This window comes from Suillus discolor (assembly GCF_016758755.1).
Source record: "Suillus discolor strain FC423 chromosome Unknown F5147scaffold_126, whole genome shotgun sequence".
In the NCBI taxonomy this organism is placed as follows: Eukaryota; Fungi; Basidiomycota; class Agaricomycetes; order Boletales; family Suillaceae; genus Suillus; species Suillus discolor.
Window position 1 is genome coordinate 76,614 of NW_024541373.1, and position 22,478 is coordinate 99,091.

Consider the following 22,478-nt stretch of genomic DNA (forward strand, 5'->3'; position numbering starts at 1 on the left):
CAGAACATGCAAATTGATGTTTCAAAAAGATGAACTGGCTGTCTCCATTGGTATGAGTCTTATGTAGAAATCAAGCCATTGAGGACCAGTGAGTATATTTGAGAGTTCGGACATGCCAATACAAATGGCTGAGGAATTGAACGGTGGAAGACAGGAGGGCGACATCATGAAACGGTTGTAATTATGTACAAGTGTGCTGAATTGACAATCTCAAGATTCTCATTCAAATGGGATTTGTACTGTTAAGCGATTGTTTGATGTTGTTTGATGGCAGGGCATCAAAATGACCTCACCAGCTATGAAAACCTGATTTGATTGCAGTGCATCGCCCCTCAGAAAATGAAACAATCGGGTTAAATGACCTGCTTACCTTCAGAGGGGCATACAGTTGCATACAGATGGCCAACACCAGAACACACATAGTACTGTATGCTAGTCGGCCCTTGGACCAATGAACTACCAATTCTCGATAGGAACAAAGGGACCGTGGGTTGTCCTATTTTGGGAATCCGGTATTCAAAAGGCTCGCCAGACCTGAGGCATGCAACTTTCTAGACCTGTGCCCCCTGCCCCAATCCCTGGTGAGTCATGAGTATTGGTACAGCTGCTGGTAATAGTATTTGCCGGTCATGCACGAACCATCTGGCAAGGAGACTTGGGATATGAATTTAAGTAGAAATGTGCAGAAAAAAAGCTATGGACTGCAGATGCCGTAGCCCAAAAACTAGTATGCGGTCTGTTCACCTACTGTGTTAGTGAAAATTGCTAAGCAGGATCAGGTTGAGAATTACATGACCCGGGTCAGATCCTTGTTGGAGAATTGTAGGGCAGAAGCACTAATACAGATGGCAAGAGTCTCCTTATCGATAGATTCGAATAAATGTTCATGGCTTCAAGTTTTTTTGGGATTTCAGGATTGGAATCGTTACACAACCTGTGGAACAGATGCTTAAGATAGTCCATCGACAGCACAGAGGTTGAAACGGACATGACAAGCTGGGGCCAGCATAGATGCGTCATTAGTCTGTCTTGTGCCACTGGAATTGCTTTTTCTGGATGGTATTCCTCATTGCCCACAAAGCACCAACCCTCATATCCATGTTGTCAGAAGCAAGTAATTGCACCAATCACAGAAGGAGTCCTTGTTCCAATCTTTTCTGAGAAGTGAATTGCTCAGAATCGGCCTTTGAAAGAAATGTCAGACACATCAGCTTCAGCGGTGAGAAATTGTTCACCAAGTTGCATGCGATAGTATTCAAAGCTGCATTATACTCGTCTTCCTTCTTAAATAATGCAAAGAGTTCCATTCCAATTTTGCTATCCACGATGTCTGTGCGGATAATAGAAACTGCAAGACTAGTAAGTGTGCATAGGCACATGCAAGCTGTGTGGCGGATGCCAACATTCTTGTATGACAAGTATCGTGGGGATGAGGTTGGAATTATCTGCAAAATGTGCAGAAAGGAAGTTGTGGACTGCAGATGGATCCTGACAGACAAACTTGTTTTTTAACTCTGCAATCGGTAACTACTAACAAGAGATGTAGAATACACTCAACTGGGACAGAAATCGTATTATACCATACGCTAAACTGCCAGTTGAAAATATCACGGTGCTCCTAGTAGTAACTTGTTGTGGGATGGACAAAACACCGCGCCTGATCGATGATCTCCCTCCAATGCGGCAATCGCCTCCTCCTATTGAGTGGTATCCATCCCCCACACATGCCTTTGCACATAAGTGGGTGTAGCACTGAATTACTAGTGGTGTCCAAGAATAGATGCTCAGGAGAGCAAAGCTGACAAGATTGAAGACAAGGTGCGGATAGTACGAAGACCTGCCATCATCTAGTATAAATTATGTACATGTCTTTCACACAGTCCTAACTTATCAGCGGGAGTACTTGGTAAATTCATTGATTTTTGAGCTACTATGATATGTAATTTCCAAGGAAAACGACAAAAAGTTTGAAATCATGACAACACCATTAGTAGCAAACATCAACTTGAAGGCTTCTTGAAGTGCGAAATGTTCATCTCCACGTCACTGCTAGGCACTGGAAAAACAAATTGTGCATGCGGGACTTCGAAATCAGAGGTGAGGACGACATCTATTGGCACAAGATCATTCAAGGTCTTCATCCGCTTCACTCCCATCTCATCTGTTATGAGCTTTGGAACTTTGTTCTTGGGTTCCATAACCAAGACATTTGTCTCCCTAAATACTCAGGCGCTTTCAAGTTGGTTGAGTCAGATGGTATCTGCAAAGTAAACGCCTGATACATCTGAAACAATTTTCGTCATTGGTACGAAGAAGGATAAAACGAGTAAAGCTTATGAAAGTGGCCAGTACGCCTACGATCCCTTTTCATAGGTAACCCATCCAAGTTTGAATGGCATCTGGGTATAGATCCGCTAATCTCGCATTGCCTTCGGCTAACTCAGCGATGGGTCGGAGTAATGCAACCCAGAGGACCTCCCTGAAGGCTTGTGTTGCAATAAGTTCGCTGAGAGCATTTTGTACCTGACAGATTAAAAGCTTTAAGCTTCAATCATGCAGCCTGCATGGTCCCTTACCAGTCTTTGGTCGCCTGAATTGAGCCCGACAATCAATTCAAGAATCTTCTGCATCTTCCTCTCCTCATTGACTGCAAACTCAGTCAACGGGGATGTGCTAGCTTGTGTGATTTTCCTGATCTCTGAAGTGATCTCTATGTAGAAGTCCGCAAACTGCCAATGACATTTGATTGTGAATGAATGTTCTGATGCATCAAAACAAGCTTACCCAGTTGCGCAAGTATGACCATCCCACAGTAGTCTCGCTTCCATTCTTGTTCTCTATCGTCACTATTAATGCTGTCAGTTAGTGAAGTTTAGAATTGAAAGCAGACACTCACGATGTTCGTTGGTTAGCTCATTGTAAGTCTTTTGGTTGAAACGGAGAGCTCTCAAAAAGCTAGTCATGATCAACTGCCGGGAATAATCCTCAGGAAGAACGAATGAATTTTCGGGTATTCCAACCAGAAGGTGCCCGATAAAAAGGTACTTTGCCAGTTTGATTGAGCGACCCCATGGTGATGCTGCCAATATGGCTTTCAGTGTCACTTTTGGTCTTTGTCAAGAGGATCGTTTCAGCTAGTGTGTCTCCAAATGAGATCTGGGTGGGGAGGCTGCATCTCACTGAAGGGCTGAGCATTGATGGATGCCAATGCAGAATTTTCATCGTCTGGCAAAGTGGGTGTGGGTAAGTAATCAAATACAGAGGTCAATTCTATGAGCGTAGGCTCATATTCAAAATCTAGGGACTGGTGGAACATTATCTGGGAAAACGGTGCCAGAGAGGACAACGACTGAGGGAATGAGGTCTCCCAAGTTGGGATATTGACGGGTATATGAGGGGCAGGAGGAGGGTATCCGTCAGGGTATGTTGCTGGGGTGAACCTGAACACTGACTAGTCGATCAAGCTATAGGGTATGTAGCATAATGAGTACGGCGATGTACTAATCTTTGGAGAGGCACTCACCATCCAGATGGGAGAGATGCCGCCATGTAAGTTGGGCGTGCAAAAATTGGTTCTACAATCATTGAGAAAAGTAGAACCACCATTCTAATACATTCATCGTATCAAATGTGGACTTAGCAGTATGATAGGGCTCTTACCTCTATCTCGTAGATAGAAAACCGCGTGGTGTCATTCACAACCAGTAAAAATCCAACATGTTGTAAGATACCATGGGGTGGATGCGCAAGAGTGAGATATTCTTCAGGCCACTGTAAATGAACATTGAGATGGAAGATGGACTTTAATGATAATAGCCTCACGTATATTGGCAAGAGTTGATGTACATGCCCAACGTATCCTATGAATAGGAATCGACCAGACAGACCATGGAATGGCTGGAGGAAAATAGTCAATCAAAGCGACCACTAATTGGCGATGACAAACCTCTTCGTTCTGCAGGAAGAGGCCATCAGCAATGATGTGAACGATCAACAATGCAGATTGTACTTACCCTAATAGGCAGAAGTCTCAGAAGTTGATTAATTGTCTGCACATATACATAGATTGGACCGGTGGCTGGCTGGTGCATCTTGCTAGTATGAAGGGACCAAGAAGATGGGGGAAGCAACACCGAACGAGGTCCTAATAAGCATTCAGATGTGCATTTGTTCCGCCAAATATTTCCAACAGCCAGGCATTATTGACACCGCACCAGGGATCAGTGAGGGCACACCAACATTGCCAAGTGATAAAGTACCGAAGCGAGTTGAGGGATTGGCAATATAGCAAAAATGTGCCAGGGCAAGTCGAGGGATTGGCAATATAGCAAGGATGTGCCAGGGCGAGGCGAGGGATTGGCAATATGGCAAAGACAGGCCAGGGCGAGTCGAGGGATTGGCATTGGGTTAAAAAAGCGCCAGGGCAAGTAAGAGGGACTGCAAAAAGTGCCAAGGCATGGCAATTCAGCAAATGTATGCTTAGAAGAAATCAGGGTACCATGATGGAGGATGTACTGATATTATCAATTTTCATAATCAAATGTATGGCTAGTAGTAAACATCTCGTCCAACGCCTGGGTGAGTGACTCTGTGCTGGCATTGAGTCCTTGATACAAGAAACCAAGCTCCTCCACGCCAACATGATCTCCATCATCATCCTGTTCATGGCCGTCCTGTTCATCGTCATCATACTCATCATCATTTCCATCATTAGCAGAACCTTGCCAATGCATACTTTTCCTGAACGTTTCATCACTTTCTGAGGGTTCATTTTCTGTCTGCGCTGTCATCTGCGTAATAGGGCAGGCCTTTTCCTTGTGAGAGTATACATGACCGACCCAAGTCCATAATAAAACCACATGAGAGTGTCATGATCAACAAAGCTAACGTGTTCCTAGTATTAGTGATCATTATCATCTAGGGATCTGTGTTCGTTCACCTGTTGACATAATACTTGGGCCAGTCATGCTTGTCTCCTGCCAGCGGGGAAAGGCCACATTCACCCAGATTGCACTGGTGTCGAGAAAAAGCCGGAATAATATGGCACACCCTGAGAACGACTCCTGGGTCCATGAAACCAAACATGTTCTGATTCGCTAGAGCTCGGAAGTGAACGCAGCCCAACATACAGGTGTCCCATGCGTGATCTTGCACAGATTCATACCACTGAACGAAGAGGAATTCCATTCAACAAGATTCGTACACGTTCAGTGAGGCGAACAACGTTGACGTGGTGTATGCCGATGAGTTTGGCGTAACAGTACTCACTACCGTACCTATTATCATTGCGATTTTTCAGTAGCATAATGTTGCAATGCAGAGTTCATAGGTTTACTGACATCTTGGGCCCTTCGAACGTCATAGGTGGTGTAGTTAAATCTTGCGAGATTGTGGTGATAAAGTCGATTACGTTTGAAAAAGATGGAATTGTGTTGTTCGGAATGGGCTAATGTTTCTGCAAGTGATTCAGCAATCTCCGGATTGAGGTGATTGAAAATATGATCTTTCAATCGAGGAAGGAATTCCTGTGATATATCAGCATAATAATCATCAAGTCACAGAAATCATTTACCTTCATAGCAGGATCTCCTGCATGGTCGTGGAGGTACTGACCAAGATCATCGTACATCTTCTTGCCTTGACCGATATGATGGTGAAGCTGAGGGTCACTGGCCATTTTATGTGCCTCTATGCGAGGGCCTCGCTGGGGTTGTTTTTGCTTGATGCGGTGCAAGCGAGCCTCACGGCGCTCGATCTGAGTCAGTTGGTGGACAAATGCCCTTTTATCAGTGTGACGGTATCTGCCCTTTGGCGTGCGATGCTCCAGCTCTCCCTGATACAAATTGAGTCAATGAATGGATAGACAGCAGTTTGGAACTTACGGGTTCAGTGCTGTATGAATCCGTTGTGCCAAAGAAACGGATGGAGGCCACATAATCCCCTAGCGCATGGAACTTATAAGTTTGGATATTGAACGATTTCTTCCTCCGCTGGTTGCTTTGGTCCAGGTACAGCATGCGACTGCTCTCCACTCAGCCTTTTCTTTTTCTTTGCTTTTTCCCTTGCTATTCTCAGCCCATTTGGCCGCTTCCTTTGCCTGCCAGCGAGATCGCGCATCAACTTCACGATCAAGCTCCTGCGTTTGGTATGAAGCGCACACCATTTCCTTCAATAGACTAAACTGCTCGCCAAGATCAGTTGTTGTTTGGTCGAGTATCTTCAAAGTGAGGTCGGAGTGCATATGAAGTTTTGCAAGTCTGTGCCAGTGAGACATAGTAAAAAGGAGACTCATGACAATCTTATTGTGAGCGTCAGGGAACAGACCGTCGAAGACCGGGATAGAACACTCGGACAAAATCAGTCTATGAAAAATACGTATTGAGAATCATTCTGAGCGCATACCTGTAGAAGATCCTCAAAATTTCAGTGCAGCCATGTTTGACATCTCAGAAGTATTTGAAGAAAACCGCCTGATGGTTGCTGGTCCGAATGGGGGGACTTGCCTGTACCTGTTAAAATTGAGTATTAGCCCTGCCAAATCATTGTAAGATAGATCTTTAGCACACCTCCTGTTAACCTCATGAATTAGGTCCTTGTTCAAAGTGGTAAGAATTCTTAGCAAATGGACTAGAAGCATCCGCCACACTCCAAGTTCAACTTCGTGCAGAAGATTGACAACCAACTCAATAAAGATATTAAATCCAAATGGACCCAGAGTGTCTGAAAACACATTCTAATAAAAAGTTAGCAAAGGTAGGACCATGAACTGATAACCATTTTTACAGTGTTCAGCACCCACGAATTAGGCTTGAGAATTGACTCGACTGCTGCACTGTCTACACCTAAATTGTTCTGGTAGATGAGGTCTCGTGCGGTAGCAACCAGCTGACTCCTCGAGGTATCCGAGCGCGCAAGAGTCACACGCTGTTGCCTATCGCAACTCGTGCCCAAACGGTGAAGCATGTTCATCAGTACGAGGCATCGCGAGCAAGGGCAACCTCCTAACTGTCGGATAGTGGCAACAAGGACCCTAGCTTAAATGAGTATTCAAGTCCTATGGATGATGGACGAGCATACAGACTCACTTTTCGGGATAGTCTGCAGAATAAGTAAAAACTCATGGGTAAAATCTGCGTGCGATGCCATCGCAACAGAGAACCACGATCCCATGTTTATATGCCTCTAAGAATTTGTCGTCGAGCAAGACTCTCCACTGAGCTTGAAACAGTTCACAGTGATAATGTGTTGTGCATTCGTGGCCAATTCCCTTGCCTTCAGTATAAGTCCCCTGCAAAATCTTTGAATGAGTCCGGAAGCTGCAGAGACTGAGTTTCGATGCAGTACAGAAAAATAATGATGACCGTACCTTTTGAAAGTAGGCTACATGATTGCCCAAACGACAAGATGGTCTACAGCGGCGATATTTCGACTCGTTTCCGAAGTACATATATACCGGCCACAATTTTGCGTTACCGAATGTCGTTAGCTGCGTGGCATTGGACCAAAACATGAGTGCAACTACCACGCGTGGCAAATCGCATCCTGCTTCTGCCAGAGATGCCTGAAGTTCACAATGTGCATGCATGAAGGCCGGCGAAGTGTACAATTCACCCTGAATGTTCACTTCGTGTGGGAGATGGGGAGGTTGCCATTGCAGCTCATATGGTTCATAATGAAAATGATCATCGTCATGAACATTTGCAAGCTTCTCCCAAATAACTGACATAAGAGGCCGATGGTAAAGGTCTGCTGCAACATAGGGCCGGACGTCAGGGTGAGCTGTAGTCCAAGAGAAAGGTACTTCGATGACTACTGGCATTTTGCACCAACCTGCATCCTCATCCTCCCATTCGGCTCCCCCCTCATCATCCACGCTCGCACCCAATTGTGAGTTGATTTTGTCCCAATGTGTGTGCTGGACGAGCCCCTTCAGTGACAAATTCTGTATTATACGGGCCACCTGACCTACATAATATCCCGTATCAGACGGGCCAGCGGACCATGGGCCCATGTTGTGTATATCATCAATGACGACGGATGGGCCGGGTAACATATTATTTCCGATGGAGACGGGTGGGCCCATGTATGCCAATGATATATATATCCTTCATGTTGATGGATGGGCCGGGGGAATATGATCATTCATGGAGATGGGTGGGCCCATCTGGGTAATATGTAGAGTAGGATATTATAGACAGCTGGGCTGAAGAGAGATGTAAGGCAAATATTGTTATATAGATGGGTGGGCCAACAGGGGTGTATTACATATACGGGTGGGCCGGGGTAGGGGAATATTACATAAACGGGTGGGCTGATGTGGGGCATATGACATATACGGGTGGGCCGAGGTGGGGAGTATCACATATATGGGTGGGCCGAGGGTGCAATAAAATATTTATTACATAGACAGGTGGGCCGAGGTGGTGGAATATCACATATACGGGTGGGCCGACATAAGGGATATTAATTAGACGGGTGGGCCGAGGGTGTGATAAAATATTTATTACATAGACAGGTGGGCCGAGGTGGGGTATAATTATATAGACGGGTGGGCCAACATAGGATGTATTACATAGATGGGTGGGCCGACGTGGGGGATATTACATAGATGGGTGGGCTGACGTGGGGGAATTGTACATAGATAGGTACATATATGGGTGAGCCTAGATACGTTTCATCAAGACATACAGCTGATGTAGCCACCAGCGAATCAAACACGTAGGATACATGCACACTATGAGTGCATATACCTACCATCAACCACCAAAATCTAAACCCGTAAGCACGAAAACATGAATCGACCATGTGTGGCATTGACCAATAATTGAGTACTGAAGTGGGAAAACCCCACACCTGAACCCTGGTGTGCAATATATCCTATTTCTACACACAGACACCAGAAGCACAACACTCGCAAAAATATAAATGTCAAATTTTCACAGTGCCGAACCCCGAACCCTGAGATTTTACCAACTCCTGAACCCCGAAATTGTGGACTGCCAGGTCTCGGGGGTTGGGGGTCGGCACTCAGGACTTGGGAAATTTGGGGAGATCAATAAAATTTGATCTACAATAAATTTGATTTACAAACAAATTGATTTACAAACTTTTGAAAGATATCTGTGTCGTCTCACATATTGAGTCCCGAGTTCTGGGACCCCCGAGACCTGAGACCCGGCAGTCCACAATTTAGGGTTCGGGGGTTGGTAAAATGTTTATGGATATATGAAAGGTTGATTCAAACATGTTTGAAAGATGTCTTTCATCTCAAAAATCGAGTCCCGTGTTCCAGGTAAGACATCTTTCAAACATGTTTGAATCAACCTTTTGTATATCCATAGACATTTTACCAACCCCCGAACCCCGAAATTGTGGACTGCTGGGTCTCGGGTTTCGGGGTTCGGGGGTCCCGGAACTCGGGACTCAATATGTGAGACGACACAGATCTTTCAAAAGTTTGTAAATCAATTTGTTTGTAAATCAAATTTATTGTAGATCAAATTTTATTGATCTCCCCAAATTTCCCAAGTCCCGAGTGCCGACCCCCGACCCCCAAGACCTGGCAGTCCACAATTTTGGGGTTCGGGGGTTGGTAAAATGTCTATGGATATACAAAACTCGGGACTTGACATTTGATATGAGACATCTTTCAAAAATGTTTAAATCAACCTTTCATATATCCATACACATTTTACCAACCCCCGAACCCTGAAATTGTGGACTGCCGGGTTTCGGGGTTCGGGGGTCTCGGAACTCGGAACTCAGTATGTAAGACAACAAAAATATCTTTCGGGGTTCGGGGGTTAGTGAAATGTTTATAGATATATGTAGGTTAATTCAAACATGTCTGAAAAATTTCGTTCATCTCAAATGTCAAATCCTGAGTTCCGGGTTTCAGGACTCGGCACCCGGCACTCGGGGTTCGGCACTGAAAATTTGACATTCGGGTGTTCGGGTTTCGGGTGATATCTAAATCACAACAGCTTCGAGTTCTGCCAAAGCGTGAAACTTGAAACCCAGTGTGCAACATGTTGATTTTTCATTTATATCACACAAATCATCGAGTTCCGAGTGCCCAGTGCCGAGACCCGAAGCCCGAGACCCGAAAATATGTACACAACATGTCCATTTTTCACTCACTGCACAAATCACCGAGTTTCAAGTGCCAAAGCGTGAAACTTGAAACCCAGTGTGCAACATGTTGATTTTTCATTTATATCACACAAATAACCAAGTGCCAAGTGCCAAGTGCCGAAGCCCGAAGCCCGAGACCCGAAAATATGTATATAACATTTCCATTTTTCACTTGTTGCACAAATCACTGAGTTTCAAGTGCCGAAACCCAAAACTCAAAACCTGGTGTGCAACATGTTCATTGTTCATTTACATTACACAGATCATCGAGTTCCGAGTGCCGAGGGCCAAAACCCGAAGCCCGAGACCCGAAAATATGTACACAACATGTCCATTTTTCACTTACTGCACAAATCACCGAGTTTCGAGTGCCAAAGCATGAAACTTGAAACCCAGTGTGCAACATGTCCATTTTTTATGTACATTACACAATTCATTGAGTTCCGAGTGCCGAGGGCCGAGACCCGAAGCCTGAGACCCGAAAATATGTATGCAACATTTCCATTTTTCACTTGTTGCACAAATCACCGAGTTTCAAGTGCCGAAACCCGAAACTCGAAACCCGGTGTGCAACATGTTCATTGTTCATTTACATTACACAGATCATTGAGTGCCAAGGGCCGAATATTGAAACCCGAAGCCCGAAAACATGTATGCCACATGCCCATCTACTCATTGCACAAATCACCAAGTGTCGAGTGCCGAAACCCGAAACGCGGTACTTCAAATGGACATGAATTCTGTCTTTGTATGTATTATCCATTGGTGTAGGGTTGAAATAACTTGGGAATTGTATTTGTCAGTGCTCGGTAGTTGGTAGTTGGTAGTTGGTGGTAGTCAATATAGGCAAATGATAATGAAAAATGAAAGTTGTTATTACGCTTAACTTCCTTACCGAAGGTTGTAGTCTGAGTCTATGGGAGTGTATTGGTAGTCTTTTCTTGTCCATCAGTTATCATTTAACCGAGATATAAGCTAAAGAAATCTGAAACATCGGCGATAATGAAAAATGAAAGTTATTATTATGTTTAAGTTCCTGAACAAAAGTTGTAGGCCGAGCCAAGGTGAGTGTATTGGTAGTTTTTTCTTGTCAATTGGTTATCTCATTACTCGGTACTCGGTACAAGGGAATCAGTACTCGGTATTTGGTTCTGATACTCGATACCCGAGAATCAGTAGTCGGGTACTCGGTACTCGGTTCTGATACTTGGTACCCGAGAATCAGTAGTCAGGTACTCGGTACTTGGTTCTAATTCTCGGTACCTGGGAATCAATAGTTGGATACTCCAGCCAATAGTCCCGAGTCCCAAGTACTGATACTTGGTATTCGGTAGTCAGGTTTGGAACTTGGGTCTTGGTTTGGTTATCATTTGACTGAGATATTGGTAGGCAATATTGGCACTCGGAGCTCGAATACTGACTATCAACTATCAAGTGTCGGGACTTGGTAATCGGTAGTTGAGACTTGGTGCTTAAATGGATATTGCATATATACATAAAAATACAAAATATGTTCCTATGTGTTCATTTCTAGGTGAATAGACTTTGAAATTATATCTCAATCATCTATTCAACAATAGAAACAATGTATCAGGAGCTCAGGACCATAGGGTAATCCTTTATTGTATAGTGTACCTCCCCCTCTTCTGGTGGTTCACCCGCTGGGGTTTTTTCCCTGTAGGACTGGACCTCAAGGACTGTAGGGAGTCTATTCCTGAGCATATTCGGAGTAGATATATCATATAACCAGCCCAGGACACACAGGATCCTTCTCCAGGAACAAAGCATAGACAATTGCACTTTTGACATTTTTTCATGATTTTCAGTATCTTGCCCTTGCATCCATGATCCAACCTTTTAATATATAATGAGCATAGCTTATATTCTTGCTTCTTATGACCAAGATCAGCTCACAATAGGCTGGAGTTTGTGAGCTAGTGTGTATACTTGCCATTTTGCCTGATAAGGGGCCCATGCCTTCAAAACATTGAATCTTCGTAATCAGAAACCTGGGGTACATTTCAAATATCTTAAGTATCATAGACATAAATTTACAGACAAATCAACCAAGAATTGAGTACTGAGGAAGTGAAATGGGTAAGAAATTGAGTGTGGGAAACTTCAAAGACCCAAAGCATCGAAAATGGTTAGTTGAGCAGTGGTAGGACTTTAATGCTGGGTCAACTCATATTTTCACTATATCCCTTCTACCCACCCCCTACCCTCAGGGCAGTAGGCAGTATGGGTTCCTTGGGTAGTTTACGATCTATCCTACATATTTGTAATGATATTTTCGGCCTGAATCATATATAAATGTGACTTTGTATAAAAGATGTCTATTGTCACTCTCCACACATATGTCATTTTGCCTATCATTACATCAATCCTTCATGAATCTTTCTAGGCTTTTAAGCTATTATAATGGATGTATATGGGTGTTATTCCAGGTCTCTCATCACATCACAGGCTTGTTATGTTGGATATCTCGACATAATGTGCAAGTCTCGCTATTAATATTCATTCTTTTATCTTTACACTCACTTACTGCACACATGTATTTCATTTGTCATTATTGATGTTTCGGATTTCTTTAGCTTATATCTCGGTCACATGGTAACTAATGGATGAGAAAAGACTACAAATAAACTCACCTAGACTCGGACTACAACCTTCATTAAGCTGACTACTGATTCCTAGGTACCGAGTATCAAAACCAAATACTGAGTACCAATTACCATGTACCGAGTACTGCATAATGAGTAACAAGATAACCAATTGACAAGAAAAGACTACCACTACACTCACCTGGACTTGGACTACAACCTTCGGTAAGGAAGTTAAGCATAATAACAACTTTCATTTTTTCATTATTGCTGATGTTTTGCCGAATGACAAGGAAAGACTACCAAGACACTCACCTTGACGTGGACTACAACTGTCATTTTTCATTATCATTTGCCTATATTGACTACCGAGTCTCGAGTACCGACCACTGACCACCGATCACCGAGTACCAAGTACCGAGTACTGACAAATACAATTACCAAGTTATTTGAACCCTACACCAATGGATAATACATACAAATACAATTTGTGTCCATGTGAAGTACTGGGTTTCAGGTTTCGACACTCGACACTTGGTGATTTGTGCAACAAGTGAAAAATGGACATGTTGTGTACATGATTTTGGATTTCAGGCTTCGGGTCTCGGCCCTTGGCACTCGGAACTTGATGATCTGTGTAATGTAAATGAAAAATGGACATGTTGCACACTGGGGATTGAGTTTCTGGTTTTGGCACTCGAAACTTGGTGATTTGTGCAGTGAGTGAAAAATGGACATGTTGTGCACATATTTTCGGGGTTCGGGTTTCGGCCCTCGGAACTCGGAACTTGATGACTTGTGTAATATAATTGAACAATGGACATGTTGCATACCCGGTTTTGAGTTTCAGGTTTCAGCACTTGAAACTCGGTGATTTGTGCAACAAGTGAAAAATGGAAATGTTGCATACATATTTTCGGGTCTCGGGCTTCGGGTCTCGGCCCCTGGCACTCGGAACTCGATGATTTGTGTAATATAAATGAAAAATGGACATGTTGCATGCCGGGTTTCGAGTTTCAGGTTTTGGCACTCAAAACTCGGTGATTTGTGCAATGAGTGAAAAATGGACATGTTGTGTACATATTTTCGGGGTTCGGGTCTCGGCCCTCGGCACTCGGAACTCGATGATCTGTGTAATGTAAATGAAAAATCAACATGTTGCACGCCGGGTTTTGAGTTTCGGGTTTCAGCACTCAAAACTCGGTGATTTGTGCAATGAGTGAAAAATGGACATGTTGTGCACATATTTTTGGGGTTCGGCCCTCGGAACTCGGAACTCGATGACTTGTGTAATATAATTGAACAATGGACATGTTGCACACCCGGTTTTGAGTTTCAGGTTTCGGCACTTGAAACTCGGTGATTTGTGCAACAAGTGAAAAATGGAAATGTTGCATACATATTTTCGGGTCTCAAGTTTCGGCACTTGGCACTTGGCACTTGGTTATTTGTGTGATATAAATGAAAAATCAACATGTTGCACACTGGGTTTCAAGTTTCATGCTTTGGCACTCGAAACTCGGTGATTTGTGCAGTGAGTGAAAAATGGACATGTTGCGCACATATTTTCGGGGTTCAGGGTTCGTATTTTGGCTCTCGGAACTCGGAACTCGATGACTTGTGTAATATAATTGAACAATGGACATGATGCACACTGGGTTTCGAGTTTCGGGTTTCAGCACTCGAAACTCAGTGATATGTGCAATGAGTAAGAAATGGACATGTTCCATACATATTTTCGGGTTTTGGGCTTCGTGTTTCAGCACTCAGCACTCGGAACTCAATGATCTGTGTAATGTAAATGAACAATCGACGTGTTGCACACTGGGTTTCGAGTTTTGGGTTTCGGCACTTGAAACTCGGTGATTTGTGCAGTGAGTGAAAAATGGACATGTTGAACAATGGGTTTCAGGGTCTCGGGTTTGAAAAATAGCATAATCACAACTTTCATGTTTTCATTATCATTTGCCTATATTGACTACCGAGTCCGATAAGGGACCCCTTGGATGATCCATTGCTCAATGAAATACTACCTGATTGGAAGTGTGCTGGTTATCAGATATTCATTTGTCAACTCCCGGGTCCCGGAACTCGGAAGTCGGTATGGTTGACCCAAATTTGGGTGGTTGGAACTTGGCATCTCATAGGGCAACACAAGCTTCGCACCCCGGATTCCAAATTTTGCAAGACAACCTGTGCACCATCAAAGGCCATGTCAGGAGATCACCTGCTGCTCCGGGAACTTGGTAACTTTGATTTATTACCTCCTCTGATTTGGTTGATGTACAACTACCTCAGCTCCATCATGTCTACAATTATGATACACATGGGCCCACCCATCTATATTTTATACCACCCTCGGCCCACCCGTCTAATACAACATCCCATACAACACCCTCAGCCCACCCGTCTAATTAATATGTGTCTGGGCCCACCCGTCTAATACAATATTTTATAATACCCTCGGCCCACCCGTCTAATTTAATATGTGTCTGGGCCCACCCGTGAATGTGATAACAAGTACCTACCCATCTATCTCATACGCATCTACCTTAATACACCCATCTGCATAATATCCAACTACCTCGGCCCACCCGTCTACCTAATATTCATGTACATCGGCCCACTCATCTACTCTATATATTCCCTGCATGGGCCCACCCGCCTCCATCGGGAATAATTTGCCTCCCGGCCCATCCGTCATAGTCGAGGATATTTTTATCATGGGCCCATGGTCCGCTGGCCCGTATCATACAGGATATTATGCATGTCCGTTCCCTCGTATTATACGGAGATAGGTCACTGTAATATGTGGCTGGACATCGCCAGGATCAAAGTCTGGACGTCCAACAATATCAAGTAACTCCTTGAAGCTCTGATGCGACTTCTGCACACTGCCGTTCCAGTACCAATGTCCGAGCTTAAAAGACGATTGGTTAGGGTATGGATGAAACGAGTTGCGAGGCTCAGCAAGGCCATCTAGGTCTGTTAGAGGAACTGTGGGGATATAGCTGATATCTTGAAGTGTTGCAGCCTCTTTGGGGTCATGAGATGGGGGGGCTGAAGAGAAGAATTGGCGTACGAGTCCAAAAACATTCCTGGCCATGCGGAAAGGAGTAGATTTCAATGACATGGAAGTCGTGGTAGGCACGTCAGTGGGATTTGAGGGTGGGATAAATTCCTGTAGTGGGGCAACTTGGCTTGGAACGCTTGGGGGAGGTTGTGGGAGTACATTGTCATGCTGTCGATAGTGTAGTGGCATCCAAACATCAACACGTCGAGTTCTGCGCTGCACCAGTGAGGAATCACCATCTGTCTCCGCAGCCGCTGTGCCAAGATTGGCAGTGGATGTCGAAATGGGAGTATTGCCTTGCAACGGGGAACATGGCACCTCCAGCATAGGACGCCCAGTCAATGAAATGGAGTAAACATCGGAAGACTCTGCGATCACTGTCTCGTTGACCTGGTGAGAAGGCAATGACAGGGTGTGTGGACGGCGCAGCTGCGTACTCAAAGATTCCATGCTGATGTGTGCATCCCATCTATCATCAGTAGCACCCAGTCAGGGCCGCTTTGCAGAGCCCAGGAAGTCTTTTGCTTTTGATAAAGCAGAAAACAGCTGTTTCTTGCCTTTTGCACACGATTGCTGATGCTTGGTGTAGGCACTCTCTTGAGTGAACTCGCGCGTGCAAGTACATCTAAAAAACCTTGCCGATGAACCAGTGAGATGCATTCAGAACTGATGAGATGTAACAACTGCAAGAGATCAAATTGACTCACCGTTTTTCATCAGGAATGATAGACATGACAAACCAAGGCACCAGCAGCCATATTCCCACAGGTCAAAACCCTGGCAGCTCTGAGTCTGGCGGGGATGTCAGAGGGCGGATGGATTTGATTATAGTAGACAAAGCTGGGCCAAATCGGTATGATTAAAAGCCTCATAAAAAAGTAACAATTACTTACTGCATTGATTGACCCAATGGAAACTCCATCTTCACCTTCTTCTACAATCACTGCTCCACCAGACTATCATGAGACCGCTCTGATGTTGGCCAAACTTGCTACGGAGGCTATGACCTGCCACTTTGCCCTCCTGCATCATGACAGCGTGTCGGAATTGATGACTGAATGGTACTGGTGAGATGCCATTAGGATTTTGTATGACTCCTGAGTGTTAACATACCTCAAAATGCAGGCCTAATGATGACGAGGGAAAGAAAGTTCCGCTGTCGAACTTCGAGAAGTACCGTAACAAACACGAATTTTGATATCCGTGTTGCTTATGTGCCTCCAGTGGTACAAGAGAGTACATAGAGGCAGCAGTGTACTCTTGGAGAGATAAGGCCACCAATAAGATCTACTGGAATGCAAGATGCGCATCTGACAGATGTGGGTATCAAGGTCAGCATTCGTTATTCCTGATAAGATTGCAAACTAAACATCCTCTAGTGAAAATCGACACGCACTATCACCGATTGTCTCTAGTTACCTTCAATTACCCTCTTCGAGGTATGAGCTTGCTTTGTTGCATGCTGCAACGCCATAGTTTATTGATAAATTGTCTAGAAGAGCATGAAAAAACCCACCCTATTCAACTGGAATGGACTTGGAGGGAACAAACAGAATTGATGACAAGGCTCAACTGTTCCATTGGCGATGGCATTATGGGAACAGATTTCCACATTCTATTTAGATGCTGCAACCTATGTAACCGAGTTGGAGTAAGGCTGATGATGAACCATCATATACTTGTCTGTTCAGGAGGGGTGCAAAAGTGACGAGCTAAGTAGAAGTCGAGATGATTCATTATTGATGAGACAATATAGCATATACTAATAATAATACTATCAGCGACGAGTTCCTAGCATGAGAAAAATTCAAAGTACTTGTGCTTGGATTGAAATGACAGCAAGATATAGGATGAGATACATGGCATTGCATGAGAGATATTGGACAATTAAATTCAAGATTGAAACACTCATATTTTGCGCGAGCTTCTGCTTCATCGATGCATCACTACCCTCAGTTGCAAGTTACAACATCATACCATATCTTGAAAAATTTTCAACAGTTCCGATTCAGAATTTCAATGAACTCTCCTCTCACCCTCATCAATGCAAATATTGCTGCATCCCTTTCTTGTACCACCACCATCGTGACAACCACCAGTGATCTCAGCAAAACCTTGCTACAGAACTACAACATCGAGGCTTTGAATCTGGTAAGTACTGATACTGTTCCTACTCATTGTATACTGATTTGTGTATTCTATATCTAGATTGGCGACAACGTGTGGACCACAAATATGGATAGAGGAGCTAGTGCGAATGAGCGCCCTGAGGTGGATTTTATTGGCATGTTTTGTATTGTATGCTATTGGCATTGCAATCGATTTCCGTGTATTTGCGTCGAAAACAGCAAGATGTCAAAGATTTGCTTCGCAAGGTAATACTGACTGAGCCTGATCATGTCCATACAATCCGTGGTCGTTTCATCTCCAGCTACGGGCCTTTTTCACAGATTCTGAGTCAGTATGTCACTGGGACTTAGTTTTTTTTTCCATCTGACGTATGTACTGGTATCCCACAAGTTGGACAATGTACACGTCTCGTCATTGCATCTCCTCCTTTGTAAGTATTCTCGGATTTCTACTGGTATCGGGTGGTAAGTAGCAGATACTAGGCGCAGACTCGACTGACAGCGACCCCCGAGGACACCCCGGACCATGCTTGCCTTCAAGGATCAGGAGGTTTGTTTGGCCTTATTTGGTGCTGTCGTTACTGATACCTTCACGATCTTTACTACACATCCGATAAACCCATATTAGGAAAATTCACAGTAAGCACTCCAGATCTCCTCGATTGCATCAAGTCGACTAAAATTCAAGTTAGATATGTCTCACGTCATCTATGGACCTCAGGTTGGAAATGGTTGCGTAAGTCTTTTTCACATATGTGATCTAGCCCAAATTTACATTTAACAGATGCAGCTGGACTTGTTAGCATCAAATATGGTACACATTTAGTACCATGACCGAGTCGGTGCCATGGAACCTGACTTCAGCACCCGAGGCGGCCACCACTCCACGAGCGCCAAGCCTAATCAGGAGATTGATGTGCTTCTGCACCAACTTTTGTACTTGCACCGTGCAACGATTGAAATCACTGATTCGAGGGGTGAGTTCTCTCCTTGGATTTATTCACAACTAACAAATTGTTTTAGGGATGAACATGGGCTGAAGGCTACCGCAATCATAATGACCTGATGACCCAACATGCATACCATAACACACATACACCCCATACTAGTCCTACCCACTAGATTTCTAGTAGTACTCATACCAAGCTCCCCCACTGCTAGAGGACTAATCACTCATGTATCTTTCAAATCTTCAAAATCTACACACTATACATTGTATACATAGGACATAGTAGTACCAGTACATAATAACAGAACGATGGCACATGACTGAATTTCATTTTTGGTTTGAATCAACCTGCCCTGATAATTTCTTGTAGTGTTTCGACACGCTAATTCCAAATTTCGGAAGGTCAAGACAATCGGTGAGATAGTATATGATATGATATGACAGATTATGTTTTTAATAGCGCCACATGAATTTTCTTAGTTGCACTGCCACACATTCACCAGCCTGAGGTTCACAATTTCAGTCAAGTTCAACATATCCTCTCAATAACTTAGAATCAGTCTGCACACCATTTCTCTTGCTTTGATCCCAACTCAGGCGTGGCACTGCATACTATGTCAAGTGCATGCCCGGTGATGTTCTTGAATGCAGTATCACTCACGCCGGCACCCTACTCTTGATGTGGCTAGTAAGTGCAACATGCAGGCCAGTTTATCTCGCTCTTCTTGACTCCGTGATATCTCATAGCTTTTGTGAACAGGTGGACCCTATAAGATACAACAACCTCACATCTGGTCTTGCCACACTCATTCATGAGGAGGGTCAGACTGGTATCTGGAAAGGCTTTGGTCCAATCTTTGTTGGTACTCGTTACAAGGCGTGTTCAATTACGGTCTCCATGAATTTTTCCTGGACCAGTACATGAACTTGGCTGGCAAACAGAAGAACTCTACCGACATCGCTCTTTACCCACTGGAGATGACCAAAGTCAAGATCCTACAAGCCCCAAGATCTTGCCAGCAAGTTGTCAATTTTAGGAACACTGTATCCCACAGCACACAGTGCACACCTACATTATCAATGATCCAACGTGTGAAGTCAGTCCCTACAGTGCTCTCGTCTTCGCTGCGACCAACATTGCCTCAAAGCTCTTCAACCGTGATTCTGCCCAATCCTCACTTGGTGTCATTGTACGAAAACACCTTCAGGACCTCTTGCAAAGTATCGCGCTAGACATCTTGAGGAAGTACTATGACCTTGGAGTAGGTTCACCACCACCTCTACCTGGGAGATCAGACGATCCCATTGTTTTAGGTACACTTTAAATGTCAGAAGCTATTCTCAAGCTCAATTCTCATTATGCTGCTGAAGTTTCTGCGGCCTTTCAATGCAAGTTATATTACAGACAAGACCCCCCATCAGCTTCGACAAGATAGTTCTTACTGTGTAGCCATGGGTACAGCATCAAGGAAGGTATCTGGCTGACAGTGAGTATTTTTTACCATTTTCACCGTGCCTAATTTCTCGCGTGTCCCACTTCATTCTTTTAGTCAAGAGGAGAGCCCAAAAAGCTGCCGAGGTTGCACAGATTAGAGTAAAAGGTGACACATCCTAATTTGACGATGAAAGCCTAACAGACGAGGATGCGTCGAAGATGAACTATGGGTAGATTTACTTGTATCTTACTATGTCAATAACTGTCTCATGGCAATATTAGCGTGCAGATTTGTAACTTCATTACTGTGACTGGCACCATCGGATCCCAAACAACTGCCAGAAAGTTCAGCGGATGACCATTGCAGACTGGTTGAGAACTGCTTGTATTTACCAAGTCATTTTACTAGACAAGTCACTGGCAAAACTATGATGAACAACCAATTGATATTAGTATTATGTGCATTTTGTAGCTTGTTAGTTGTCAATGCAAACATCTGTCGCAAAGTTCAGCTTAGATGGCAGGTAATAATAACTGCTGGTGTTTGGTAATATATTACCCTAGACAGATCACAACTATGACTGACAATCATTTGGTATCAACATTACATGTGTTTTTAGCTCATGATTGCCGCGTGGTTGGCATTGCCAATGGCCATCATAAAGTTTACCTTAGATGGCAGGTAACAATAATTGCTTGTGTTTGGCAATATATTACCCTAGACAAATCACAACTATGACTGATGACCATTTGGAATCAACATTGCATGTACTTTGTAACTCATGATTGCCACCTGGTCGGCATTGCCAATGGTCATCATGCAGTCCATCTTAGGCAAAGGATGACCACTATTCTGGAGAGCTGCTGGACTACCTGCAACAGTTTATCTGTCATATGTCGCAGTTGGGAAGCATGTATATCTTCATCAAGATGATTTTTCTCTTGCACCTTCTTATCTTTCGATACCATTATGCTACCATTATTTATTGCTTTGTCTTTGGATATAATTCAATGAACATGTGATCTGAATTTGCCATTTATATCTATAAAAACCTTTTTCTTGCCGGTTTCCTGATGTAGAGTATGGTCTTTGGGTGAGCAGAAAATGCTGGTATTGTCTCTTGTTTTTGCTCTGCCACATCGCTCACAAGACTTGAGTCTCACTGAGCTCTTTCTTTTCTTCTCTTGTTTGTACCTACTGCATTGTGCAATACTAATCTCTCATTATGAGTTTCATCCATTTTGTCACCCAACATCTACCATCATAAAAGCACTTTATATATTGAACCTAGGGATCTGCATGGGTAAACCCCGGGGTGTCAGAGACCTTACCTGCACCTGCACCTGGGTACAGGTTTTTGGGGGGTATAGCAAGCTCGTACCCTTACCTGTACCCGTGGGTAATACATATATATATGAAGTTAGCAATTGTAAAAATGAGACACTCACCTCCTGTGAATGGCAGGCAGCGACTTGAATTAGCATGGCTCAAGCTCGGATGAGGATCGACAGACTCACGAACTGCGAACGGTGGCTGACGACTTGGATCAGCATGGCCATTGCTCGAATGAAGATTGACACACACGACTTGGATCAGCATGGCTGTTGCTCAAATGAGGATTGACACACTCACCAACTGTGAATGGTGAGCAAAGACTTCATCAGGCATTTGACCCGAGTATAACAAAGATTTAGCTAGCTTTATTTTATGTACAATGTTGAAAATATATATCACAATTGCAGATCACATGATAAAGCCATAGAGAGGTAGACTACACAGGTGAGATCTCCCAATGCTACAATGTTGACAGTTCTGTGGTGGTACATTGTGATCTAGTAGCATACTGGTATACTGTTGTCAAATGTATCTACTCTTACATAGCCAGCTTCCAATGGCAGAATTCATGATCACTAACTTTGTGTCAAGATATGATATTGCCACAGCAACAACTAGCAAGTTGCTTATTTTCTGGAAAATATATCCAACTTTAGATAGGTAGCTTTTGATGATGGGATCTGGAAACCACTAACAGTATGTCAGGGTTTGATATTGCCACAGCAACTATAACAAGATGCTCATTTTCTACAAAACATGTTGGGTTTTAGATAAACAGTTTTCAATGATGAGATATATAATCACCAGCCGTATGTTGAA

At 43.7% G+C, this 22,478-nt stretch overlaps 4 protein-coding genes across 4 annotated transcripts; 1 reads left to right on the top strand and 3 right to left on the bottom strand.

Moving 5' to 3' along the window:
• Positions 1–2,367: 2,367 nt before the first annotated feature.
• On the bottom strand, positions 2,368–4,790 carry F5147DRAFT_781149 (uncharacterized protein; the record flags this gene model as incomplete). Its single annotated transcript, XM_041442581.1, has 11 exons — positions 2,368–2,523; positions 2,577–2,729; positions 2,785–2,846; positions 2,897–3,103; positions 3,181–3,451; positions 3,524–3,607; positions 3,661–3,771; positions 3,823–3,897; positions 3,947–3,955; positions 4,014–4,144; positions 4,622–4,790. 11 exons carry the CDS (start codon positions 4,788–4,790, stop codon positions 2,368–2,370), a joined length of 1,428 nt encoding a protein of 475 aa, XP_041285407.1.
• A 492-nt stretch (positions 4,791–5,282) lies between these two features.
• On the bottom strand, positions 5,283–6,274 carry F5147DRAFT_781150 (uncharacterized protein; the record flags this gene model as incomplete). The annotated part of the gene is made up of 4 exons (XM_041442582.1): positions 5,283–5,525; positions 5,573–5,833; positions 5,883–5,941; positions 6,013–6,274. 4 exons carry the CDS (start codon positions 6,272–6,274, stop codon positions 5,283–5,285), a joined length of 825 nt encoding a protein of 274 aa, XP_041285408.1.
• A 9,224-nt stretch (positions 6,275–15,498) lies between these two features.
• Positions 15,499–16,260, bottom strand: F5147DRAFT_781152 (uncharacterized protein; the record flags this gene model as incomplete). The annotated part of the gene is made up of 1 exon (XM_041442583.1): positions 15,499–16,260. The coding sequence occupies one exon, from the start codon at positions 16,258–16,260 to the stop codon at positions 15,499–15,501; it is 762 nt and encodes a 253-aa protein (XP_041285409.1).
• A 459-nt stretch (positions 16,261–16,719) lies between these two features.
• Positions 16,720–20,486, top strand: F5147DRAFT_658828 (uncharacterized protein; the record flags this gene model as incomplete). Its single annotated transcript, XM_041434502.1, has 19 exons — positions 16,720–16,877; positions 16,936–16,983; positions 17,035–17,141; positions 17,190–17,249; positions 17,307–17,461; positions 17,812–17,961; positions 18,019–18,108; positions 18,159–18,185; positions 18,242–18,271; positions 18,331–18,404; positions 18,612–18,675; positions 18,724–18,737; positions 18,804–18,916; positions 19,291–19,303; positions 19,486–19,576; positions 19,649–19,780; positions 19,807–19,985; positions 20,339–20,375; positions 20,439–20,486. The coding sequence occupies 19 exons, from the start codon at positions 16,720–16,722 to the stop codon at positions 20,484–20,486; spliced, it is 1,590 nt and encodes a 529-aa protein (XP_041285410.1).
• Between the last annotated feature and the right edge of the window lie 1,992 nt (positions 20,487–22,478).